The 22,734-nt window shown below is 43.1% G+C and overlaps 2 protein-coding genes across 2 annotated transcripts in view; both read left to right on the top strand.

Annotated features, from left to right (window-relative positions):
- The window catches only part of LOC133377571 (solute carrier family 2, facilitated glucose transporter member 7-like), a 36,180-nt gene extending 30,058 nt beyond the window's left edge, over positions 1 to 6,122 (top strand). The window contains exons 10-12 of the mRNA XM_061611891.1: positions 1,515 to 1,590; positions 1,709 to 1,836; positions 5,949 to 6,122. Coding sequence (XP_061467875.1) covers positions 1,515 to 1,590; positions 1,709 to 1,836; positions 5,949 to 6,122 — 378 coding nt within the window. The remainder of the gene's footprint in view (positions 1 to 1,514; positions 1,591 to 1,708; positions 1,837 to 5,948) is intronic.
- A 6,438-nt stretch (positions 6,123 to 12,560) lies between these two features.
- The window catches only part of LOC133377579 (solute carrier family 2, facilitated glucose transporter member 5-like), a 44,906-nt gene continuing 34,732 nt past the window's right edge, over positions 12,561 to 22,734 (top strand). The window contains exons 1-6 of the mRNA XM_061611902.1: positions 12,561 to 12,605; positions 13,810 to 13,905; positions 14,693 to 14,844; positions 16,368 to 16,492; positions 21,687 to 21,839; positions 21,934 to 22,059. Of these exons, the coding sequence (XP_061467886.1) occupies positions 12,561 to 12,605; positions 13,810 to 13,905; positions 14,693 to 14,844; positions 16,368 to 16,492; positions 21,687 to 21,839; positions 21,934 to 22,059 (697 nt within the window). The remainder of the gene's footprint in view (positions 12,606 to 13,809; positions 13,906 to 14,692; positions 14,845 to 16,367; positions 16,493 to 21,686; positions 21,840 to 21,933; positions 22,060 to 22,734) is intronic.

Consider the following 22,734-nt stretch of genomic DNA (forward strand, 5'->3'; position numbering starts at 1 on the left):
AATGGGCTGCGTTGCAAAAAAATGACACCAAAACGTTGCAAAATGATGCCAAAACATCGCAAAACGTCGCAAAATGGCAAAATCGGGGAATTTCCCCTGCTTGAAAGCTGCCGCATCAGTGGAACACCATAAAGCGGGGCCCTACTGTACTTTGGACACATAACGAGAAGACATGATTAATTAGAAAAGACAATAATGCTGGGAAAAACAGCAGGGAGTAGAAAAAGAGGAAGGCTAAACAAGAGATGGATTGATTCCATAAAGGAAGCCACAGACCTGAACTTACAAGATCTGAACAGGGTGGTTCATGACAGATGCTCTTGGAGGTTGTTGATTCATAGGGTCGCCATAAGTCATAATCGACTTGAAGGCACATAACAACAACAACATCACTAGTACAGTATAACCAGCTTTCTCCATTGATAGTGTGCTTCATCCAGTTTTCATCAACACATTCCATGGGGGCAGGTTATTGACTGGTACATTGCAATGTGAGATATCTCACATGGGCTGAGATTTTGACATTATGTGGCACATTTTGCATTCTGTGAACCAGCAGTACTGTGGAATAAGGGATGAATGTTTATATTTGGGTGCGTGACAGTTATGACAGTTTAACTTAGTCTTATTGGACAGGGCTAGATTTAGTGTTAGAAAGTGTAGGGTCAGTGTTTTATTATTTTGGATTTAGTTGGTGTGAGGGTGACGATAGATCAAGAATATTAGAGGGGGCAGAGTAGGCAGGGATATTATTTTGTTATTTTATTAACATCTGTTACTTTAAGAAATATTGTTTGTTTTCACACACATGCACCTGGTCATTGGCTACACTGAAGGATGATTCAGATATATATATATTATGTATTTTAATTGTATTTTATGTATTTTAATTTGTGTCAATGTTTTTGTGATTTTATTGTTTACAATTGTATTATGTACATGTTTGGTTTTATTTTTGTAAGCCACCCTGAGTGCCCTATTATAGGGTAGAAGGGCGGGATAGAAATAGTTTAAATAAATAAATAGATTATTTAGTATCTGGGGTGTCAGCATCCCTGAAGAAGGATTTAATGTCAAATCACAGGGGCTGAACTTCAAGACAAGGTGCCACAGGGGAGTTCAGGCTTTCCTAATACTTGAGCAACATAGCATCAGAGCTAAGGAAAAAAGGGAATCCCTCATAGCTTTGCTATGTTGGTTAGTGTGGAGTAAAAAAAATAAAAAATAAAAAACAGTGTCCAGCACATTCTGCAAACGGAAGTGGGCTGGGCACAACAGGTAAGGCAATAAAGGATGCAGTTGTAATGGTCACTGATTGTGAAACTGGTTTTCTTCAGATGTGATTGCACTGAAGGTCTCATTGGCTCTAGCCAGCATGGCTATAGTCATGAATGATGGGAGTTGTAGTTCAACAACATCTGGAGGACATCATATTGTTTATCCCTGAAGTAGAAAAAGTACACCTGTCAACATCAGTGATAAATTACTAAAATATAACCAACTTTCTCCAACAGGACAAAGTCCCAAAGATGTCATATTTGAGCACATTTTTCATCATCTTATACTTGTTTGGACATTGTTTGGGGCCTGGTAAGTGTTCAGATGATGTAATGGGCACCTAGAGGAAAATGCAAGATATGAACAGGATAAATTTGTGTCTCAATGAAAAAGTTATATATTAAATGACCTGAATTTGCTTCTTTCCAAGGTCCAGCACCCCCTATATTTGAAGTGGAGCTGTTCTTTCAAACGTCCCGGGGCTCAGCCTTCGTGGTTGCAGGATTTCTGCAGTGGTTCATAAACTTCATTACTGGAGTGTCATTCCTTCATATAGAGGTCAGTGATTTCAAAAGCCAGTTTGGTGTAACTACATGATTTACAACAGTAAACCAAGCCCAGCCACACACACCACCATTAATCCCCCCCCCAAAAGAAGTCCTACATATGAATCCATTTCCTTAGAGTGATTGATTTATCCTCATTCTTTCCCTCTTAAAATTCTGCTAAGTGTGTTTTTGTTAAAGCTGAATGTTAAAGCCCCTAGGGTTCTGCATCGTTTCCAACATGGCTTAGTGCAGGCATGGGAAACTTGTGGTCCTCCAGATCTTGGTGGACTGCAGCATCCCTGACTATTACCAGTCTTGTCCATCTTCTCATTTACATATGTAAGTGAACTCTCATGCTGCATGTGTGTTCATGGAACCACATTTTTGGGCCTCCTTGATCTTTAGATTATTGCACGCCACAGGAATTGACCAGTACACTCTTACTTACTTGGGAGAAATGGCGAAAGACCACTAAACTTTCATATAAATTTCAATGCAATACAATGTAATTATTTTCATGTGCCAACATAATGGGCAATGGACAATAAGTAAAATGGTTTTGTGTCTTGAAGCACCACATACAGTGTTACAGAACAGCATATTATGAGGAGAGACTGAAAGAACTGGGCATGTTTAGCCTGGAGAGGAGAAGACTGAGGGGAGATATGATAGCACTCTTCAACTACACTAAAAGTTGTCACAAAGAGGAGGGCTGGGATCTCTTCTCAATCGTCCCAGAGTGCAGGACATGGAATAGTGGGCTCAAATTGCAGGAAGCCAGATTTCAATTGGACATCGGGAAAAACCTCCTAACTGTTAGAGCCATACGACAATAAAATCAGTTACCTAGAGAAGTAGTGGGCTCTCCGACACTGGAGACTTTCAAGAGGCAGCTGGACAGCCATCTGTCGGGAATGCTTTGATTTAGATTCCTGCATTGTTCAGGGGGTTGGACTTGATGGCCTTGTTAGGCCCCTTCCAACGCTACTATTTTATGATTCCATTATGGTTAGTTACTGCCAGGGAATACATAGGTTACCCAAGCCTATGCCACATGCACCAGTAGCATACACAATTTCTATTACAGAGATAGATATAGGTGCAGGGTGAAGAATTGCCCTTTATGAAGATGGGAGGGTGCTATTGATCAATTAGGGATGTGGTGCAGGCTTAGATGTGCCAGGGAAATACTTGAATACAAATGTCTGGGATTTGGGCAACCCAGGGGTAAAAGTATAGCAGGATTTAGGAACTCATAAAGGTAGAGATCAAAGGTAAGAAAACCATGGACACCACTTTGAGCTTCTTGGAAGAAAGGAGGGGTATAATGTAACAAATAATAAATAAAATAGTTATTTTTCTGAAGGAAGGGAGAAAAGAAGGGGATGGTTCTCTGAGTTTCACCATGATGTGTGGGTGTGAGGTAGCAGCTTGCATATGCGGGTTCCAACAAATGCCAGACATGAATTCTGTGGTGGCCACTGAGCCCAGATATCTTAGACAATGAGAAAACAAGGTCTCCTCTATGAATATACAGGGGAAAGGCCGCAGGAATGATAGGGGTAGCCAAGGCTAGGCATGCTTCATAGGTTGCCCATATGCTTCACTGATAATCAGCCCTACATTTCTTAGAACCCTTCATCTTGTTCAGCAACAGGTTGTGTTTCCTTGAAGGAACTACTGACTAGGCCAAAGGAAACTAGCAAACATAGATTTGACTATGCGTGCATCCTTGAGGAGGAACAGGCTTGAGGGGGAGAGAAGCATAGAATAGCCTCCTGGAAGTCACCGCATTAAAAGGCAGGAGTCCTTGAAAGTTGCTGGACAAGGGATGATTGTATGAAGAACAATACTGGATGATAAGCACATTAAAAGTTTCCCACTTCAGACTGACCTGGAATCATGTGGGTCCTGAGCCAATCAAAAGAAACAGCTAGGGAGTTAGCTTCTTATGTGGGAAGAGGTAGTAGCTCTTTCACAGGAAATTCGACATTATACTGAATCATATTTCCAGTCGTCCATGCTACCCAGAAGGAATCCTTTATTCTTGCCAGAGCTAATTTAATACCTGCATAGAGATGTATGCACACTTTAAATGCAGCAAAATTTCAGGTGACTAATTAGAAATGTCCACACCTTTAGAGCCAATGCTGTTGTTCAGTTCCTTCCTCTCTAGGAAGGAAGTCAGTCTAACAGCGCAATTCAAACCCAAGAGTTGCCAGGGTGAGCTAGTTTGGGATAGGTGGCTCTTGGGTGTCCTGGATGAGCTGGGGTTCAGCCAGGGCTGTGCTGGCAAATTCCCTCATTCCAGCTTTGCTGGGTATACACTGGCACAAATCCCTCAACCCGGCTGAGCTGGCAGAGCTTACACCAGGACAAGTCCCAAAAAGGTGTGTTCCGGAGGTGGGGGGGGCAGGATGAGGCAAGGAGAGTCGTACATCTTTTCCAAACTCTCTTGGGCTCAGTCATGTGATCTAGGGCCCAGTCCTCAAAACTTGGGTCCATACTCACCTGCCGGCTCAGCCAGCAGTAGTCCCTCCCAGAAGCTCCTGAACTGAATTTGGAAATAGAGGTAACATACGCTGGCCTAAGTTACACCAGCTTCCTAAAGTTAGGATCACTCTACCCAGCAATATTTGCTTCCCCATGTTACAATGGTAATATTCTCTCACTCATTCCCACAGAACAAAGTTAAAGTAGTCATTTAGTTCCAGGGCACGTGCAGAGTTCCAGCTGTACTGAGCTTATCAGTAACATGACTGTTGGCCATGCTGGGTGGAGCTGACTGAGCTGAGCAATATTTTGAGGACCACAAGTTCTCCATCCCTGTTTTAGTAGGCAGACTGGGTTCAAGTGCTCTGTTGGTTCTGAGTCCCACTGCATGGTGTCGGACAAGTTGCTCTCACACACAGAGGAGGGACCGTAGCTCAGTGATGGAACACATACATGATGAAAGTCCCATGGTGAATACCTGACATCCTGAGGCAAGTCTGGGAAATATTCCTTTCTCAAACTTAGAACAGGCAGTCTTTTACAATATTGAGTTAGATCAGGGGTATAGAACCTTTTCTGGCAGATGGGTCAGATCCTGATCTCCCCACCCCTGCTGGGCCAAATATGACAGGTGGGCAGGGCCACCCCCCTGTCAGTCACCTGACATCACTCGGACATCAGGTGATGCTGCACTTTGAAGCCCCGATTGTTGGAACTTGCAATGAGGGAAAGCCTGTTTGCAAACAGCCTGGAGCTGCTCTTTCAACCTCTATAAGCCAGAGGTTCAGGAAGCAGCGCTAGGAGGAAGGAGCATTTAATGGCAATTGATTTTCCCTCCTGCAGCAAGGCATGCTCCCACCATCCATCAGCTGATGGTTGATGGGAGTGCACCTTGCTCCAGCAAAGGAACAATCAGGAGCTCCCTTTAAGCTCCTGGTTGTTGCTTTGAATCCCCGCCCTCACCCTGCCTCGCATGACATCAGGTGTAGGACAGATGGGAGTGTGGGCCAAATGGGGAGACCCTGCAGGCTAGGTTTGGCCTGTGGGCCAGAGGTGCCCCACCACTGAGCTAGAAACTCTGACTCCGTATCAGTCTGTTTCATATGTCCCCAGGTGTGATCAGATTACTCTGCTGTCAGTGGGGTCTGGGATTTGAACCAGAAATTGCAGCGTGGCACAAGACTCAAATCTACAGCAAACTCCATATGTTCAAATTCTGGAACTTCTACAAGCATCAAACAGAATAGTGATATATAACATCAAACCCTCTGATTGGTGGTTAACGTGTGGCTTTCTGGTTGTCTGGTCAGCGTAACAACATATCCTGCATACTACCCTTCACTAGACTCCATTTCAAACCATTACCTCCAGAAGTTGCTTGGGCTGCAGGATGCTCACTTATTCTGTAGTTTAAATTAATGCCTCCCCCAACTGCCCCTCATATCTCACTTTCTGGGTCTTAGTGAAAGAGGTTTTTAAAAAGATATATCCCTGCTTCAGCTTCTTGGAGGAACATCTCACCTCACAAGGATATGGGTGTAAGTATGATAGATGTATAGATAACGTTTCATATTATCCTCATTTAAGTCTCTGCCTCTCCTCCCCTCCCCATTTTCTTTTAATGTCTAGACACGTATTGGATCTTTCAGCTTCCTCCTTTTCTTCCCTGTCTGTGTAGCATACTTTTATTATACCTTCAAGATGATCCCAGAAACCAAGAATAGGACCTTTCTGGAAATCAGGAGAATCATGGCGATCCGGGCAGCCAGCAGGATCTCAGTCAAGGGGCAGATGGGGAAATAGAAACTCAGGAAGCACCCTATGTAGTTTTTTAAAAAATGTATTTGTTATTTAGAATTTTTTAAAATTCTTCTAAGTGAGATCTTACGTTATCCTTCAACGGTCTTAACTCAGCTGACATAGCAATAACAGCAGTTTCCCGTCTGATCTGAAAGCACAGTCATTCTTTGCACATTCAGATTTTTCTCTGAAAGGAAGGACATCTCCAGAAAGACAACAGAGCTACATCTCACTAGCTGCCACCCTTTCAGCCCCAGGTAGTTGTTTCTGAGTGTTGTGGGAGCAATGTTTTGGCTGGGCCAAAACAGTTGAAGCTCTGGGTTGGGCTGCAGCTCAGTGACTCTGCATGCAGAAAGTCCCAGGTTCAACCCCTGGCACCTCCGGGAAAGGCAGGATACCTTTGTGAAGATCAGGGGAGCTGTTACCAGTCCATGCAGATAATATTGGGCTAGATGGATCTATAATCTGATTCCCTGGTAAAGCAGCTTCTGATATGCCACCAGATGCATGGCCCCTATCCCAATGGATAGGGATTTTATTGAAATGCTATGCGGTATTATGTAAAATGCAGGTGGGGAAGCTTCAGCCCATCAGCCTAATTTCACATGGGAGAAAAGAAGGGGTAAAAACCCTTGGGAAAGGGTGGCAGTGAGTGAGGGGTGGTGGGAGAAATGATAATAATAATAAACTTTATTTCTACCCCGCCCTTTTTCCAATAGGACTCAGAGCGGCTTACAACTAAAAACAACACCATTAAAACATACAGAAATATACAATTAAAATAGAATTAAACTATGAGAAAAATTAAAAACCATAAAACATACGTTAAAAACAGCAGACAATTTAAAATAATAAAATCGTATACTGTAGACACCAATCCTATGACATTTAATCTTGGTCGTTCTCTATCCCAAATGCCCGTTGAAATAAAACAGTCTTTACTTGTCGCCGGAAAGACGGCAAGGAGGGAGCTAATCGCACCTCACTCGGAAGGGAGTTCCATAGCCTAGGGGCGGCCACCGAAAAGGCCCTATCTTTTGTCCGTGTCATATGTACTTGCGAAGGTGTGGGGAGCACAAGAAGGGCCTCACCTGAAGATCTCAAATCCCGGACAGAAAGAGGGGGAAGGGGTTGCCCCAGCCATGATCTCTCAGATTGTGGGCCAAACTAGATGAGGTTCAGAGCTGTGATGTAGCTGAGTGGCTTTGCATGGAGAAGAGTCCAAGTTCAACCCCCAGCACCTCCAGATAGGGCTGGCAAGGATTCCGTTCTGAATACTTGGAGGGCTGCTGTCAGTCTGTGTTCAATACCAGACCAAATGGGTCAATGTTCTGACTTCAGTATAAAATGGCTTCCAATATTTTGTTGATTGCATTTGTTGAGATGCTATTGCGTAATACAAGGATTGGGGAATCTGCAGCCCAATAGCTTAATTTCTCGTGTGTGTGTGTGTGTGTGTGTGTGTGTGTGTGTTTCAAAGAAATATAATGTCCTTGAATATATGCTAAGTACACCAGTGAGTAACAAAAGCCAGGACTGACACATTTGGGATTATATGTGATAACCTATTAGAATAGGTTATGGAATTCAGTGCTCTGCAGTGTCTTAAAAGAAAAAAGATTAGCCAAATATATGGAGACCAGTGATCTCAGTGGCCATTTGCCATGGAAGCTAAATTGGTTGAGAACCAGTGGGGTGTAGAGGCTAGAATGGTAGAACAGGACTTGGGAGTTCCAGGTGCAAATTCCTTCTGAGGAGCCATGAAGCTCCCTGGGTGATCTTGATAAGTTATTATCTCAGCGTATATCAGGGTTGTTGTCCTTAGGAGAATAAACAGGGAGAGAAACATGTTCTTTACTTTCAGCTCTTCAGAGGAAAAGGAGGGCATAAATATAAATAAATAGGACTAGGGATGGGATCTGCATGTTGCAGTCAGTCCAACTGCATTCTATCGGACCAACAGGTGGTTTGTGTCCATTTGAGCTCATTTTCTGCTCTGTTCTGTTTTCCGCTCTGTTCTATTTCTAGTCTACATTTAATGTGCCTCAAACTTCCGCCTCTTTGTGTGTGGGCTGAGGAAGGGATACCTTTACTCAGCTTTGGAGCACAGACTCTGAATGCCCTGGCCACTTCACACAGGGGCATTTTCTCTCCCACCACCCTTAGGGAGAAGAAAGCAGGTACAAAGTGGACTCAGCAGCTGCGAAGCGAAGCCTCTCCTCCTGTCCTATCAAAGCACCAGAAGGAAGGAGCAAGCTGAGGCTAATGCAGGCACCCCTCACCTCCACGTGCACCACTGCCACCACCTGTGCCCCTTCTCACTCCTCCAGCCATATGGCTTCTTGTGCCAGGAACAACAGGGTTACCAATTTGATTGAGCCTCACACCAACATTCTCAGGTGGAGGGGAGGAAGAGGAGGAAAGAGTGCCTTTCTTTTATTCACACCCAAACTCACCCACCCACAATGAGGCTTAGTTCCCTAGTAAGCATGTTCAGGATTGCAGCCTCAGTTTCATACAGGGTCTCCCTTCCTTTCTTGGCCAATTTCATACAGGGTCTTAGTCAATTTCACATTAGCAAGAAAAGACAGACTGATCAGTTTCATTCACACACAGTTCCCCCACCCAAGAATCCTGAGAACTGTAGTTTGGGAAAGGTGCTGAGAGGAGACTCCTGTTCCCCTGACAGAGCTCCAGTGGCCAGAGTGGTTTAACTGTCAGCCCCTCTTCTCACTCACCATATGCTCAGAGGCACATGTTACCAAATTGATCAAACTGCCCTCCTCCTCCCCTCCTTCCTCCATCCCTGTGGTCAGTTTCATCTATCCTAAGCATGATTGCAGGGGAGTAAATCCCAATGAACTCAATAAGCATGCAAATGATCAGTCCATTCTCAGCAAACTTGCCCAGGATCCCATTTCTTACCTCCCAGATTAAACAGCAGAGAAATTCACTAATAGGCAACAAATCTTATGGTTTAAGAACATACCTATAGCCAACAAGTATTTCTATCAAACTTTAAAAAGCAGGGAAATTGGGCAGCTATAGTAAATGCACCAGGGGAGCAGGAGACGTGAACTCTTCTCTGAGATATTGTACTGCCCTACAAATTTGTAACAATGCAAATACAATTTGGATTGATCTTTCACAGTGTAGCTTGGAAGAATTTGGTAACGTGCCTTCATAAGTATATCTCAGAGAGGAGGTCAGGTCTTCTGCTCCCCTGGTGCATTCACTATAGCTGCCCAATTTTCCTGCTTTTAAAGTTTGATAGAAATATCTGTTGGCTATAGGTACATTCTTAAACCGCAATTTTTTTTTGCCTATTAGTAAATATATAATAGGTTCTATTTAACAGTGCCAGTATTTTTCCTTCTGCAGTGGAACATTCTCCACCTCTACTCTCCCATGCCATGCCCCCAAATCCATTCTGGTGTTTCCCCCAACCCTCCGGAGCAGATTTAGAGATGCCACTGGGACACGTGGAGGGAAGTGAGGGGGAAAATCCTCTTGTGCTAGCACAAGGATGTAGTTGATTACCACCCAAATGACATATTGTAGGACAATTCTGTTGGCTTTTAAAAAAAGATCGACTTTTAAATCAATGGGGGAGAGGCTATTGCTTTCAATAACGTACAGTGAAGAGGGGAGATGGCTACAACATGATTATTTGCTATGAGAACTGAAGTGCTCTCAAAGCAAGTCCCTGTTTCAAATGGGAAGTGTTGGAAGGTAAATAAGAGTTGGCATTTGTATATAGCACTTTCAAGTGCTTCCCTGACATATTGTAAACCTCATAATGATCCTTAAAAGGCAGATCAATTTTATGTTATCCACATGTTTGTTTGTTTGTTTATTACATTTATATCAGGCCCTTCCCCCCAAAGATGCTCAGGGAAGCAACCACACTAGCATTAAAACCATACAATTAAAAACAACATATTTAAACATTTTTAAAAACCCTGCAGATGGAGGAGTTAAAGCTGAGAGAGAATGTGGCTAGACTGAGGCCACAAAGTGCATTCAGCCCTAACAAAGTGAGATCTGATCAGGGCACTTCCTGATTCACCAGAGAGCCTTCGGGCTTAGGGCGGTATATACATTAAACTAAATAAATAAATAAATAAATTCACAGCTCAGTCACCTCGCCACTATGCTCTCCTAGCTCTGTCAAACCCGCCATTCAGTTATGGTATGTGGTCATTTCAATTACAATTTATAAAAGGTTTTTAAAAGTTTTTTAATACAAACAATAACAAACATTAATTCATACATACGAAAATTTTAAAAAGACAAAATTGTCTCCTGAATCAAAAGTGCCTAAGTCTTTAGTCCATACTAATGAATGAATACACACTTCTACTATAGTGCTTTTGTAAGAGCTGCTGGTTATCTTGCTTGTAGATTTTAAATCTGTGCCTCAATGGAGCAAGATGCGTATATTATGGCCATATATATTGTCTGGCCATAATATACGCATCTTGCTCCATTTGTTGCAAAAATGCTGTTCAAACCAAGGATAACACATTGAGGCACAGATTTAAAGATTTAAAGATAACCAGCAGCTTTTACAAAAGCACTATAGTAGAAGTGTGTATTCATTCATTAGTATGGACTAAAGACTAGGGACTTTTGATTCAGGAGACAATTTTGTCTTTTTAAAAATTTCATATGTATGAATTAAGTTTGTTATTGTTTGTATTAAAAACCTTTAAAATCTTTTATAAATTGTAATTGTAATGACCACATACCCTAACTCTGTGTGAAACACATTTGCATCTGTTACGGTTGATTTTGAACTTTAGATCTAAACCCGCCATTAAGCAACATTCTATTTTTGTGAGAATACAACCCAGGACCAGCTTTCTTGGTAAGCAGAGATGATGCATCAACTCAGCTTCTAACTGTCAACAGCTACTCCTGGAACCTTCCAACAGCCTTCCTCTGATTGGCTCCCACAATGCTGTTTGAGTTCTGAGTGTCTTTATTTCAAAAGAACAATTGTTGTCGGCACAGTTTTCCCATACTCACTAGTAACAGAAAGCTATGGTAAGTGTATGTGCTCTTTGCCTATTCATCCACAAACACCCCTGTGGGACCTCCCCTGCATAAGGTGGGGTGGCTGCCAGATAGATTCTATTGCTGCTATGTTCTGTGGCTGATTCTGTGGCCTGTACTCTCTCCAGCATTTGTATTTGTTGAAACGCTGAAAGGATATGATGTTCAAAGAGCAAAGCAGTTCCCTCCCATGATCTACCCAAAGGCACAGTGATGGGCAAAGGTGCAGTGGTACATTTTGAAGTACATCATGAGAGCCCCTATATCCATGCCATCAAGAAGAGTCCAAAAATGACTCTCTCTCTCACCCACACACCCACACACCAAAGAACAGCAGTTCCCAGTTGCAGCATTGCTACAATCCTATGAATAGTTTCCTGACAGTAAATTGCATTGAACTTGGTGGTTCTTTTAACTGCAGATGTTCAGTTTGTAGTGACTTAACAAAAGAACTTCAGCCAATGTAGATACGACCATTACCTATTAATCAGAAATGCAAACCATCTTGCAAATAAGTATTACATTTATGTATTTATTTATTTGATTGCAATTATTTATATCCCACCTTTCAGGATATAAATCCCACCAAGGCAGCTTACAAGTAATATTCAATTGCATATTTCAAAAACACAATAAAGAGTATCGATGTATTGGAATCACACCAGGATCCTTTCCACAGAGGAACTGGTGGCAGATCACCTGGGGGTGGGGGAAGTTCAGTTGGAGCAGGCCTTGGAGTGGTCTTTGCCTCCCTCTCTCCCTCTCCATTTGAACAGCTAGTATGAAGAAGAAACCCCATCAAAGAAAAGTGAAGAAGAATCCAGCTTCTGATTGATTCTTTTGCACATTCTCTGACTTCCTCTGCGCTAATTGATCACAAACACTATCACTTACTTCACTTGCCAGAGCAAGGAGAGTCCATCATTCATCCCTCCAGCAGATGACATCAGTGCTCACGCTCTGGAAAAAAAGTCCCACAACTGCATTCCTCTGTGTCCACCATTGCAGTACACCACTTGTGATGACTGTTAGCTGAGAGGGCTTTTTAAAAGAGATTTACAAAATTAATGGAGGAGAGTGGATCTATCAGTAGCTGTTAGCCGCTAAAAGTTCTAAGTGGAAGGCCTTTCAAATTCAGAGTCTGTAGACTTCCAAACACTAAATGCTGGGAGACGAAAAATTGGGGCAATTCATTGACTCCATGTCTTGCTTGTGAGTTTCTTGCAGACATCTGATTGGCTGCTGCTGGGATCACAATGCTGGTCTGATCCTGGAAGGGCCTTCATATCTTCTTAAATAAGTTGAAAGAGCCAATAACTTTTGTCAACTGCTCTATTATTTCCCTAAAGGTGAGCCTTTTTTCTCACTTCTCGGCAAGAAACTATGGACGAAAAAGATGCGGTAGTCAATGCACCAACCAAGAAAAGGGTAAGGTTAGAGGCCGTATCAAATGTACTGGGCTTATAACACATTGGGAATCTAATTGAATTGTGATCATTTCCCAGATTTCAGATGCTGCATTGCATGTAAGCTAATAGTACAGTTTAGTGCCTAATATATTGTGTGGGATCCATAATTAATCATCCCATTGGACTCATTTCAATGGGTCTCCTCTAAGTATTGCTCTGGCCACATTCACACCATACATTCATTCCACTATCATTCCACTTCAAACACTCATGGCTTCCCTCAAAGAATCTTGAGAAGAATAGTTTGTGAAAGGTGCCGAGAGTTGTTAGGAGATCCCTATTCCCCTCACAGAGCTGTCTGCTTGCCCTTGATAAAGAGCATTCCCTCCCCTGGGTCACTCCTCCCCAGATGAGATCCAGGAGCAATGCTGGTGAAAACATGCAGGCCAGGAAGGCAGGGCAAGACTTCCACACAATTCTTCCACTGGACACTTCGATTCCTGATGATTGCTGTTTTCCTTCCCACATGTCAGTGGTGGTTCTCAGGATTGGCCTCTCCCACTTGCAAATGCCTGGTCCTTGCTATCATTGGCGGAGGCCCTTATCCAGGCTCCTTCATCTTGTGAAATGAGGAGAGGGCCTATGTGGTGATGGTGGCCCGTTTTTGAAACGGCCTCCCCAGAGGGATGCTCCCAGTAGCACAATCTCTATGGCCTTTTAGGCACCAGGTCAATATCACTTTAATCTCTCTGGCATTTTAATTTTACCACAGGCACACATGTACGGTTTTCTTAATTTCTTGCACTGAATTAATTTCCCCATCCTTGTTTTATGCTGGTTTAAAATTGGAGTTACGTTGCTGAGTTTGTGGTGTCTTTGGAAAGTGTTAGGTGCTGATTGCTCGTAATTGTATTGCTCGTAATTGTTGCTTGCTTGTCTATTGTTTTGATGTATCTATAATCTTGTGTTTTGTATTTTGTAAATGTAAATGATTATGATGATATTGGAGTATTCAATTCACTTCCACCAAAGTTGCATTTATCAAGTCATATCTGAATGTCTTTTGAACTTGCCTCCCTTTTGGACTGAATGCACCTCTGGCTTCATTCTATCTTTCTGTTTCAGACCTTTTAAGCTGTAGATACACTTAATTAAAAATATTAAAAATATAAGTATTTTGCCCTGTACGCCCTTGTCACAATATCTGCTTCTCTTTCCTGTAGGAGCTGTCAAAGACGCTTCTTTGGATATCAGTTGGTGCCTCCCTCCTATCTGTGCAGTATGGTTACAACATTTGGCTAATCTACTCCCCTTCTGTGGTAAGATGACTTCTTAAAGCAGAGGTTGTGATAGGGGTAGAGAACCTTTTTCTGTCGAGGGTTCTGTTCCCTCAGGGTAATCTGTTGGAGGGGCCAGGCAGGTGATAGGTAGGACTTGAGACAAAGGTGAGCATGGCACCTCTCTCCCTGCCCCCTCTCCCCCCTTCTCTGTCTCTTTCATTTTGCCACCCCTTTCCTCTCATTTACCCCCTCTTAATGAAATTAGTCTGAGGACTTCAAGCAACCAGGGGGGCTTCCTCTTGGTTATTACATAAATGTCCTCTGTCCCTATTTACCAACAACATTCCAGTTTTCTGGTTCTTGCTCATTATTTTGCTTTCTGTTGAGGGCTGCATTTCCTCAGGGGTAAACTAGCAGGGGTCGCAAATGCATGAAGGGTGGATCCTGAGCCAAACTTGGGGGACACTCCTATCCCTGCAGTCTCTCTCCTCCTGCTATCCACCATCAAATTTCCCTTCATTCCCCCCCTCCTTGCCACTCTTTGCAAGGAACGCAACTGAAGTCTGCAAGCAGCTGTGCTGGATTTGCCTGAACGGAGTTGCAATCTGAAACATCCAGAGGGCAGCAGTTTGGAGAACATTGCTCTGCCTTTTTTTTTTTTTTTTTTTAGTTTCAGGCCCTTTTTGCTCACTCTTGACAGCCAGCATTGGCTGTAACTCCCTACCGAATTTTCCCTTGGTCACATGCCCTGTTTTGTCTTACTTTCTTTCTACCATGCAATGCGTGGAGTGGTCCTCATGTCAACCATTCTGTGTTTCTCTCCTAGCTCATAAAAGACTTTTATAACGTATCGGTGTTTCCAGTGAAGGTGAATCCAAACTCTCAGTTATTCTTGTTGGCTACCTCCATTGCTTTATTTCCACTGGGAGGCATATTTGGGGCACTTCTGAATGGCTGCTTGTTGGATAGATATGGCAGGTATAGAGATAAAATTGTGACTGGTGAACTACATGTCCTAGGCTGGTGGGTAGTGGGGGGGAAATGGAGCTGCTGTTGACCTACATGTCTGGATCCATCAGGGATGCCCACCATGCAAATAGCTAATGGCCTGAGAGGGGGGAGGTCATAAGAAGGACATGAGCAGAGCCCTGATAAATCAGTCCAAAAGCCCATCCAGTCCAGGATCGTAGCCCACAGATGCTAATGGGAAGCCCACAAGATGACTGCTAAAGATATTAAGAAGGAATTCTTTGAAGCATGACCCGGTCATGTCATAGAAAACAAACTACATAATTTCTGAAATGATTTTATTGTTTTTAATTTATTGAGTCATGTTTTTTTCGTGGGTGGTTGTTTTATTTTGTACACCACTTAAGTTCAGCATCTTAAGCCCTTCTCTCTGTGCCTTTTCCAAGGGAGGTGCAAAGGACAACGATGTAAGAACAGGCCTTCTCAGCAGTGCCCCCCCTTATTGAACACTCTCCCCAGACAGGAACACCTGGTACCATCATTCTTTACCTTTAGGTGCCAGGCAGACACATTCCTCTTTTCCCATGCATTCAGCTCTTAAATGTTTAGAGGGTTTTTTACTTTTTAGCCTCTTTTAAAGGGTGGGTTGTTCCACCATCTTATCCATGTACGGGCTTTTCTTTTTTACTTTTTATTTGTGTTAGTTTTATATTGGTTTTAATCTTTGTATTGTATGTCACTTTGGGTTCATTTTTATGAAGAAAAGCAGCTAATAAATCTAATAAACAATAAAGAATAATAATATTTGGTTGTGAAGCGGATTATAAATCTACAAAATAAATAGAAATAAATGTTAAATGCAGGCCCAGAGTGCAACAGCACTCTCCTCACTTGTGAGTTCCCAGCAACTGGTATTCAGAAGCATACTGCCTCCGATAGTGGAGGTATTCTAGACCATAGCTATCATGGCTAGTAGTCAGTAGTCCCATTGCTCCAAGGCAGACAGGAAGGGGGAGGTAAAGCAGGATCAGCACCTTGGAGAGAGACTTAGCTGGGAGCTTCAGGGGAGGTGTGAAACATAGCTGCTGCTGTCCTACATTGCCCCCTAGTGGCAGTTAATGACACAATGACTTCACCCTTCTTTTACCCTACCAATGGCATTCAACCAATTGGAAGATATTTTTGGGAAAGGCAAATAGAGTGATATCATATCACTTTTATGTTTTATATTATTGGGAGGAGTGTATTTTAGAGAGAGACCTAGCAGCTACATTTCCACTGTAAGATCTAGTCAGACCCCCTGGCCTTCTCCTAGCTTATGAAACTTTGTTTAAAGGAAGTAGGGACACATTCCCCAATGCTAGATAATCCTACCAATATGGATCCAATTACTTCTCTACCCAGAATAAATTGTCTGTAAATAAGATGGGCCTCACTGCAATTCCATAGCTCCTCTACCTCCCCTGCTCTTTTGGTGGTAACATATGTTCATATTCATCCAAATCTCCCGTCCCCTTTCACTTTATTTTCAGGAAATGTACTTTGATGCTTGCTAATATGTTCTCCATCGTCTCTGCCATCCTCATGGGTTGCACAAATGTGATACTTGCATACGAATTCAACATGTTTGCACGCTTGTGGACTGGAATATGCTCAGGTTAGTCTGCAGTCTGGATTCAGTGCTTTAGTTTTGTAGAGAATCTGAAATTACCATGGAATTCATGTCGTTTGAGCTGAAAATTTCTGACTCAGAAAATGGGAGGGGGTAGCTTCAATCCAGAGAAATAAATATATCCATACAGAGAGGAAAGCTGTGAGCACAGATTTATTTATTAATTAAAAAATCACAATTGCAGATCACACTTCCCAAAAGACAAGCCATTTTCGTAAACTGAACAGTGGCTTCAGCAATAAGGCAATGTGTCCAGTTTTGTGCACACCTCACTTCTCAATACGATAGCCAGGTTCCAGAGTTGTGGCTCAAAATTAAACCTCTTACAATTGTAGTTGGGTATCAGTGAAGGATCAGTGAACTTAAAGAACACCTTCTTCAAAGAGGATATGCTCCACATATTATGAATTGCAACATCCACCGAGCTTCCATTCTGTCCAGAGAAGACCTCCTCCATCATACTGAGGTGTCAAAGAGCAGAGAGCAATGGATTCCATTTGTGGTAGATTTCCATCCAGCATCTCCTAACTATCACCGAGCAATCAAGGAGAGCTACCCATTGCTGGCAAACTGTGAACATCTTACCAGAGCCATCAGCAGGCCTCCTGTTATAGCATTTCGCCAACCTCCTAATTTGCGCAGACTGTTGGTGAAAGCTGTGCTTAAGCCACCTATCACCAATCCAGGGTCTCATCCTTGTCACTCCAAACGCTGTATCACCTGTGCGTACCTCAGGGAGACAGCCACTTTTACAAGCACTAGGACAGGCAGGACATATTACATCAAACAGAACATCACCTGCAGGTCCTGCAATATAATTTATGCCACCGAATGCAAAAGACCAGGGTGACATATCCAATATGTAGGAAAGACCACAACTGACCTACGCACGCGCTTCAGGAACCACAAGCCGGCAATCTTGACAAAAAAAAGTGGAGCAACCAGTTGCAAAGCATTTTAACATCGAGGGTCACAGCCTGTTGGACTTTTCCATTACAGCGATAGAGATGCCAGCAGATCCAGCAGCATTGACCAAAAGGGAGGACTTTTGGATTTACTCTCTGGACACATTGGCCCCAGATGGCCTGAACCTGGAGGACAGTACCACCACTACTTAGCTTCTGCAAAGGAAGCCCCTCTGAGCATTCCATCCTCAAAGCTCTATAACTACCACCTTGGTAACAGCATTTATATGTTGGCAGCTGATGAAGGTGGAAGCTGAAACGTTTTGTTAATATAATAAAAACCTCTGGTTGGTTAATCACAATTACGTTTATATATATATATATATATATATATATATATATATATATATATATATATATGAGAGAGAGAGCTGTGCACAGCCCCCACCCAATCCGCCCTATGGTCCTGAACGGGGCGATCTGCCCTGTCCTGACCTGGGAATCACCCACCTCATTCTTGATCCGTCGCTGAAGCAATTCAGGAAGTGGGGCTATGTTAGCTTAAAATATGTTTTAAAATACAGTTCGGAGGGGGCAGGGGAAGGAAGGAGGAGATTCTGCATCTCCATCACCCCCCCTCAACTGAGAGCAGGTGGGTGCAACCAGGACCTGTTGGAATTGCGGCTTGCCTGTCAGGGCAACGCCACTGCGTATGACAGGAATGAATAGAGACAGTACACTAGAAATGGTGAAGATGAATCTTTTACTGATTCAATAGTCGTTTGCAGATACACGGATACACTAGCTTCTCCTTCACATACATCAAATGCACCCCCCACACCCTGAGCTGTTTCCATGGTAGTTTTATAGCCTTGGCAGCTTTCCTGCCCAGCCACCTGCAGCCTTCGGTCTGCTCTCTGTCCTTGAGCCCCAGAGTGTGCTTTTTAACCCTGTCCATGTCTTTTTGGAATATGTGCACTTCACAGCACCCAACAAGCCCCCACCTTCCAAACAGACATGGCTCTTTATACATTTTTACAGATTTTGTTTCTCTCATTTACATTTCAGTTAAGTACAGTTTTACAGTTTACCTTTTTCTGTTTCTTGTTACATTTTATTATTACATTTCACACCTTTTATCAGACAACACATTAGTCAGCATCTATCTCTGGTTTGAAACATGTTAGATACAAAGTTTCTTCATTTGTTTTTCGTTCTGGCACTTTTGTATACCCTGTATATCCATGCATTTCATCATGTTTTTGTATGATGCTAATCTGGAACCTATCAGGCAGTTTCCCCAGATTAGATCTCTCAGATCTCCTTAAAACAACTTCTGGTTTGGGACTGCTATGTGTTTCTGTTTCAACAAGAGCATGTTCCTCTTGTTCCTCTTGTTTTACTGTTTGCTCCCTTTGTTCAGAGCCATTGTGTGTGTGCGTTAATTCCACTGACACTGATTTATCCCAGTCCTCCTCCTGAGCTTTCACACTCCGGCTGAATATCACTCTTTTCTCCTGTGGTAGCCATACGCGGTAAAAAACATTTTGAAAACCTAAAATGATTCCTTTCTGAGCCCTGGGTGCTAGTTTCCCCCTACGCTTTCCCTTGGGGACATGAACCCAGCATTTTGCGCCAAACTTTAGGATGTGCTGGAGCGTAGGTTTCTGTCCATATAGTTTTTCATAGGGTGTCATGTTTATGGCACTGTGGAACAACCTGTTCTGAATATGTGTCGCATATAAAATACATTCACCCCAGTATGCATTACTCAGATTAGCATCTCTAATCATGGCTCTCGTGGCATCTTGCAAGGATCTGTTTTTTCTCTCCGCCAGACCGTTCTGATGTGGGCTAAATGGAGCAGTGAGCGCATGTTTAATGCCTTTCTTTTCCAGATACTGTGCCAAGGACTGACTGGTAAACTCCCCCCCCCGGTCTGATCTCATTTGATGTATGCACATGCCATGCTGTACTTTCACCTTTTGTATGAACATCTTTAGTTTCCCTTCCGCTTCATTCTTGGAACGTAACAGATATACTGTACTATATCTTGAGAAATCATCTACTATCACCAAGAAATAGCGGGCTCCACCTTGTGACCCCTGAAAAGGTCCTGCCACGTCTACATGTATTGTTTGGTATGGCTTATTCGTGTGACTTTCAGCTTCCTTGTGTTTGGGAGCTGTGGTTGCTTTTGTCTGCTTACATATTTCACAATTGATATAAGCATCACATGGTTTTAATGTAACATCACTGCTCAAAGCGGGCATTTTCTTAATCATTTCATGATTTGCGTGCCCTAATCTTTTATGCCAGGAGTGTATGCAGTTATCATGTGGCCTTTGGTTAGAAAACATCATTACGTTTTCTTTGTCATTAGGGTTCAGTTTCACATAATACATGGAATCCCTGAGAAACCCTCTCACGCATACTTTTTCTCCTGCTTTCACCTCACAAGTTCTGTTTCTAAATGTAACTGTAAATCCCATCACACATAATTTAGGTACAGACAATATGTGACATTGAATGTCTGGCACGTACAAAACGTCAGTAATTATCGTATTTAAAGCACTTAAAGTCACAGTACCCGTAGCTTGTACCTGTTTTTGTGTCCCATCAGCCAGCACCACGTGTGAAGTCGCTGGAACCATAGTCCTGAACATAGATTTGTCATTGATTAGGGTGTGTGTAGCCCCTGAATCAATAATCCAGGTTCCTTTAATTTTATATTCTCTGTCTCTGTTTTCAGCTTCAGCTTTCACTAGCTGCACTTGCGACGGCCTTTCTCTCTGCCTTCTCTGCCGCAACTCACAGTCTCTTTGAAGATGAGTTAATGACCCACAACGATAGCATGCCTTTGTTCCAAACGACCTGCCAAACGACCTGCCATTAATCTCAGTCTTTTCACTTTTTCCTTCCGACTTTCTTTCCTTCTCCTGTTCAGTAGCCTCCTGACGTCTCTCCCACTGCTGTATCAACTTGCCTGTCACGTCAGGGAGCGATAAATCTTCTTCAGGGAGCGCTTCGAGTGAACTAATAAGATTGTCCCATGATGAATTTAATGTTGCCAGGATTATATAAATTTTCTGTGTGTCCGGATACGTTACATTCCTTTCCTGCAACTCAGCAAACAGCTTTGAAATTTTAAACAAATGTTCAGACATTGTGATGCTGTCCGTGTACTTGAGCTGGTACAATCTTCTTGTTAAACTTATTTTATTGCTCGCTGTTTTACGAACGTGGGCCTCATACAGAGCTTGCCAGGTTAATTTAGCTGTTTATTTATCTTGCATGTATAGCAATTGAGAGTCACTTACTGCCAGGATAATATACGATCTCGCACGCTCATCCAGCCTTATCCACGGTGCTGGTGGGGGATCAGACGGGGGATCGTCTGTTACAACAGTCCATAAGTCTTCCTTTCTTAGAAACGCGTGCATCCTCATTCTCCAATTCAAGTAATTAGTTTCGTTCAGACGCTCCAATGGCATCCCTTGCGAAAGTGAAACTGCCATTCTTCACAGGCACAGTTTCCTTGCGTCACTTTGGAGAAACGAATCCTCTTTTTACAGCTTTACCGTATCTGCTCCAGGCCTCTTTTACGTCCTGCACAGGCTTCCACTGGCTCCTGTCACCGTCCGTGCTGCCGTCGTTAGTCGGCTCAGCTCTGCTGCCTTTCTTTCTTCACTGCACTCTGCTTATGCTCTATTCCTTTCCTGTTCTGGGCCCATAACCCTTTGTTGGAATTGCGGCTTGCCTGTCAGGGCAATGCCACTGCGTATGACAGGAATGAATAGAGACAGTACACTAGAAATGGTGAAGATGAATCTTTTACTGATTCAATAGTCATTTGCAGATACACAGATACACGAGCTTCTCTCTCCTTCACATACATCAAATGCACCCCCCCACACCCTGAGCTGTTTCCATGGTAGTTTTATAGCCTTGGCAGCTTTCCTGCCCAGCCACCTGCAGCCTTCGGTCTGCTCTCTGTCCTTGAGCCCCAGAGTGTGCTTTTTAACCCTGTCCATGTCTTTTTGGAATACGTGCACTTCACAGCACCCAACAGGACCATGCAGGAATGGAATCCTCCCACTTATTATCTGGTAAATGGGAGAACTCCATCCTGCAGAGTGCTGGTCCTGTGAATGAGCAGCGACCAGGACCATGAATGGTGGGATCCAGCATCCATAGAGAAGTTCAGATATTTATGTACATCTTCATGTCACATGCATATCATGAATTACCCCTTGATTTTTTTATCTAACCAGGAATAATCTTCAGTGCTGTTCCCATATACATTGGTGAGCTATCCCCTGCAAGCCTGCGGGGATGCATAGTCATGATAGGCAGCCTTTTCTTTACCATCGGCGTCATGTTGGCTCAGGTCCTCGCTCTTCGGGAAGTCCTTGGGAACAAAAAAGGTAATCTAGAAAAGGGCATCCTTTGGCTTATATCAGATCTCGGATTCATCATCCCAGTTTTTTCACAATATCATCTCCATATCTTCTTGCACAGGTTGGTCTATTCTGATGTGCGTTGCTGGTATCATGCCATTGTGTCAGGTCTTTCTACTACCCTTCTTTCCTGAAAGTCCTAGATATCTATTCATTCAGAGGAGGGATGAAGAGAGTGCAAGACAAGGTACTCTGAGCTGTTCTGAGATCTCTAGGTGTGGGCATTATACATATCTCCTGTGATCATTCCTTGGGAACTCATACTCCCCTTAAGAGTGGTACATAACTTTGCGATACTCTGAGTGTGGATACCATGGGATAACCAAACAGGCTGAAGATGCTTGACCCACCATTAGCCTATCCCATAGGATCTCAGCATTCTCTCATTACTGGAGCATTGCTTTTAATCACTGTGGTCATAAATATAGGATCATCAATGTACATTTCATATGACTGCAATGTATTAGTAGTGTGCTGTCCTGCTCACAAGATTTGGCACTTTGGAAAAGAGCCTGCCTTTTTCCAAGCTGCTTTGTAGTTTGCCCAATTTAAATCAGGTCCATCTGGGTCTACATCAACTTCCCTCCCACCATTCACTACTTGGCAATTTGAAGATGGCTGTATGAAATTTGGGGAAATGAAATTTGGGGATGAAATTTGGGGATGAAATGTGGAAGCTTGGCAGCCCCTGCAGAGTGGATAAAGCCTGCTGAATCTCAGACAAATAGGTCTAGGAGTTTTTGTGCTAGGCACCTTTAACTTGGTTTTGGGAGTGGGGGAGTGAACTGTTAAAGGACTCTGTGATTTCTTGCAAGTTTGAGCTGTCAGTGAAAACAGAGTTTCCTCCCCACCCACCCTCTTC

This window comes from Rhineura floridana, chromosome 1 (genome assembly GCF_030035675.1).
Source record: "Rhineura floridana isolate rRhiFlo1 chromosome 1, rRhiFlo1.hap2, whole genome shotgun sequence".
Lineage (NCBI taxonomy): Eukaryota > Metazoa > Chordata > Lepidosauria > Squamata > Rhineuridae > Rhineura > Rhineura floridana.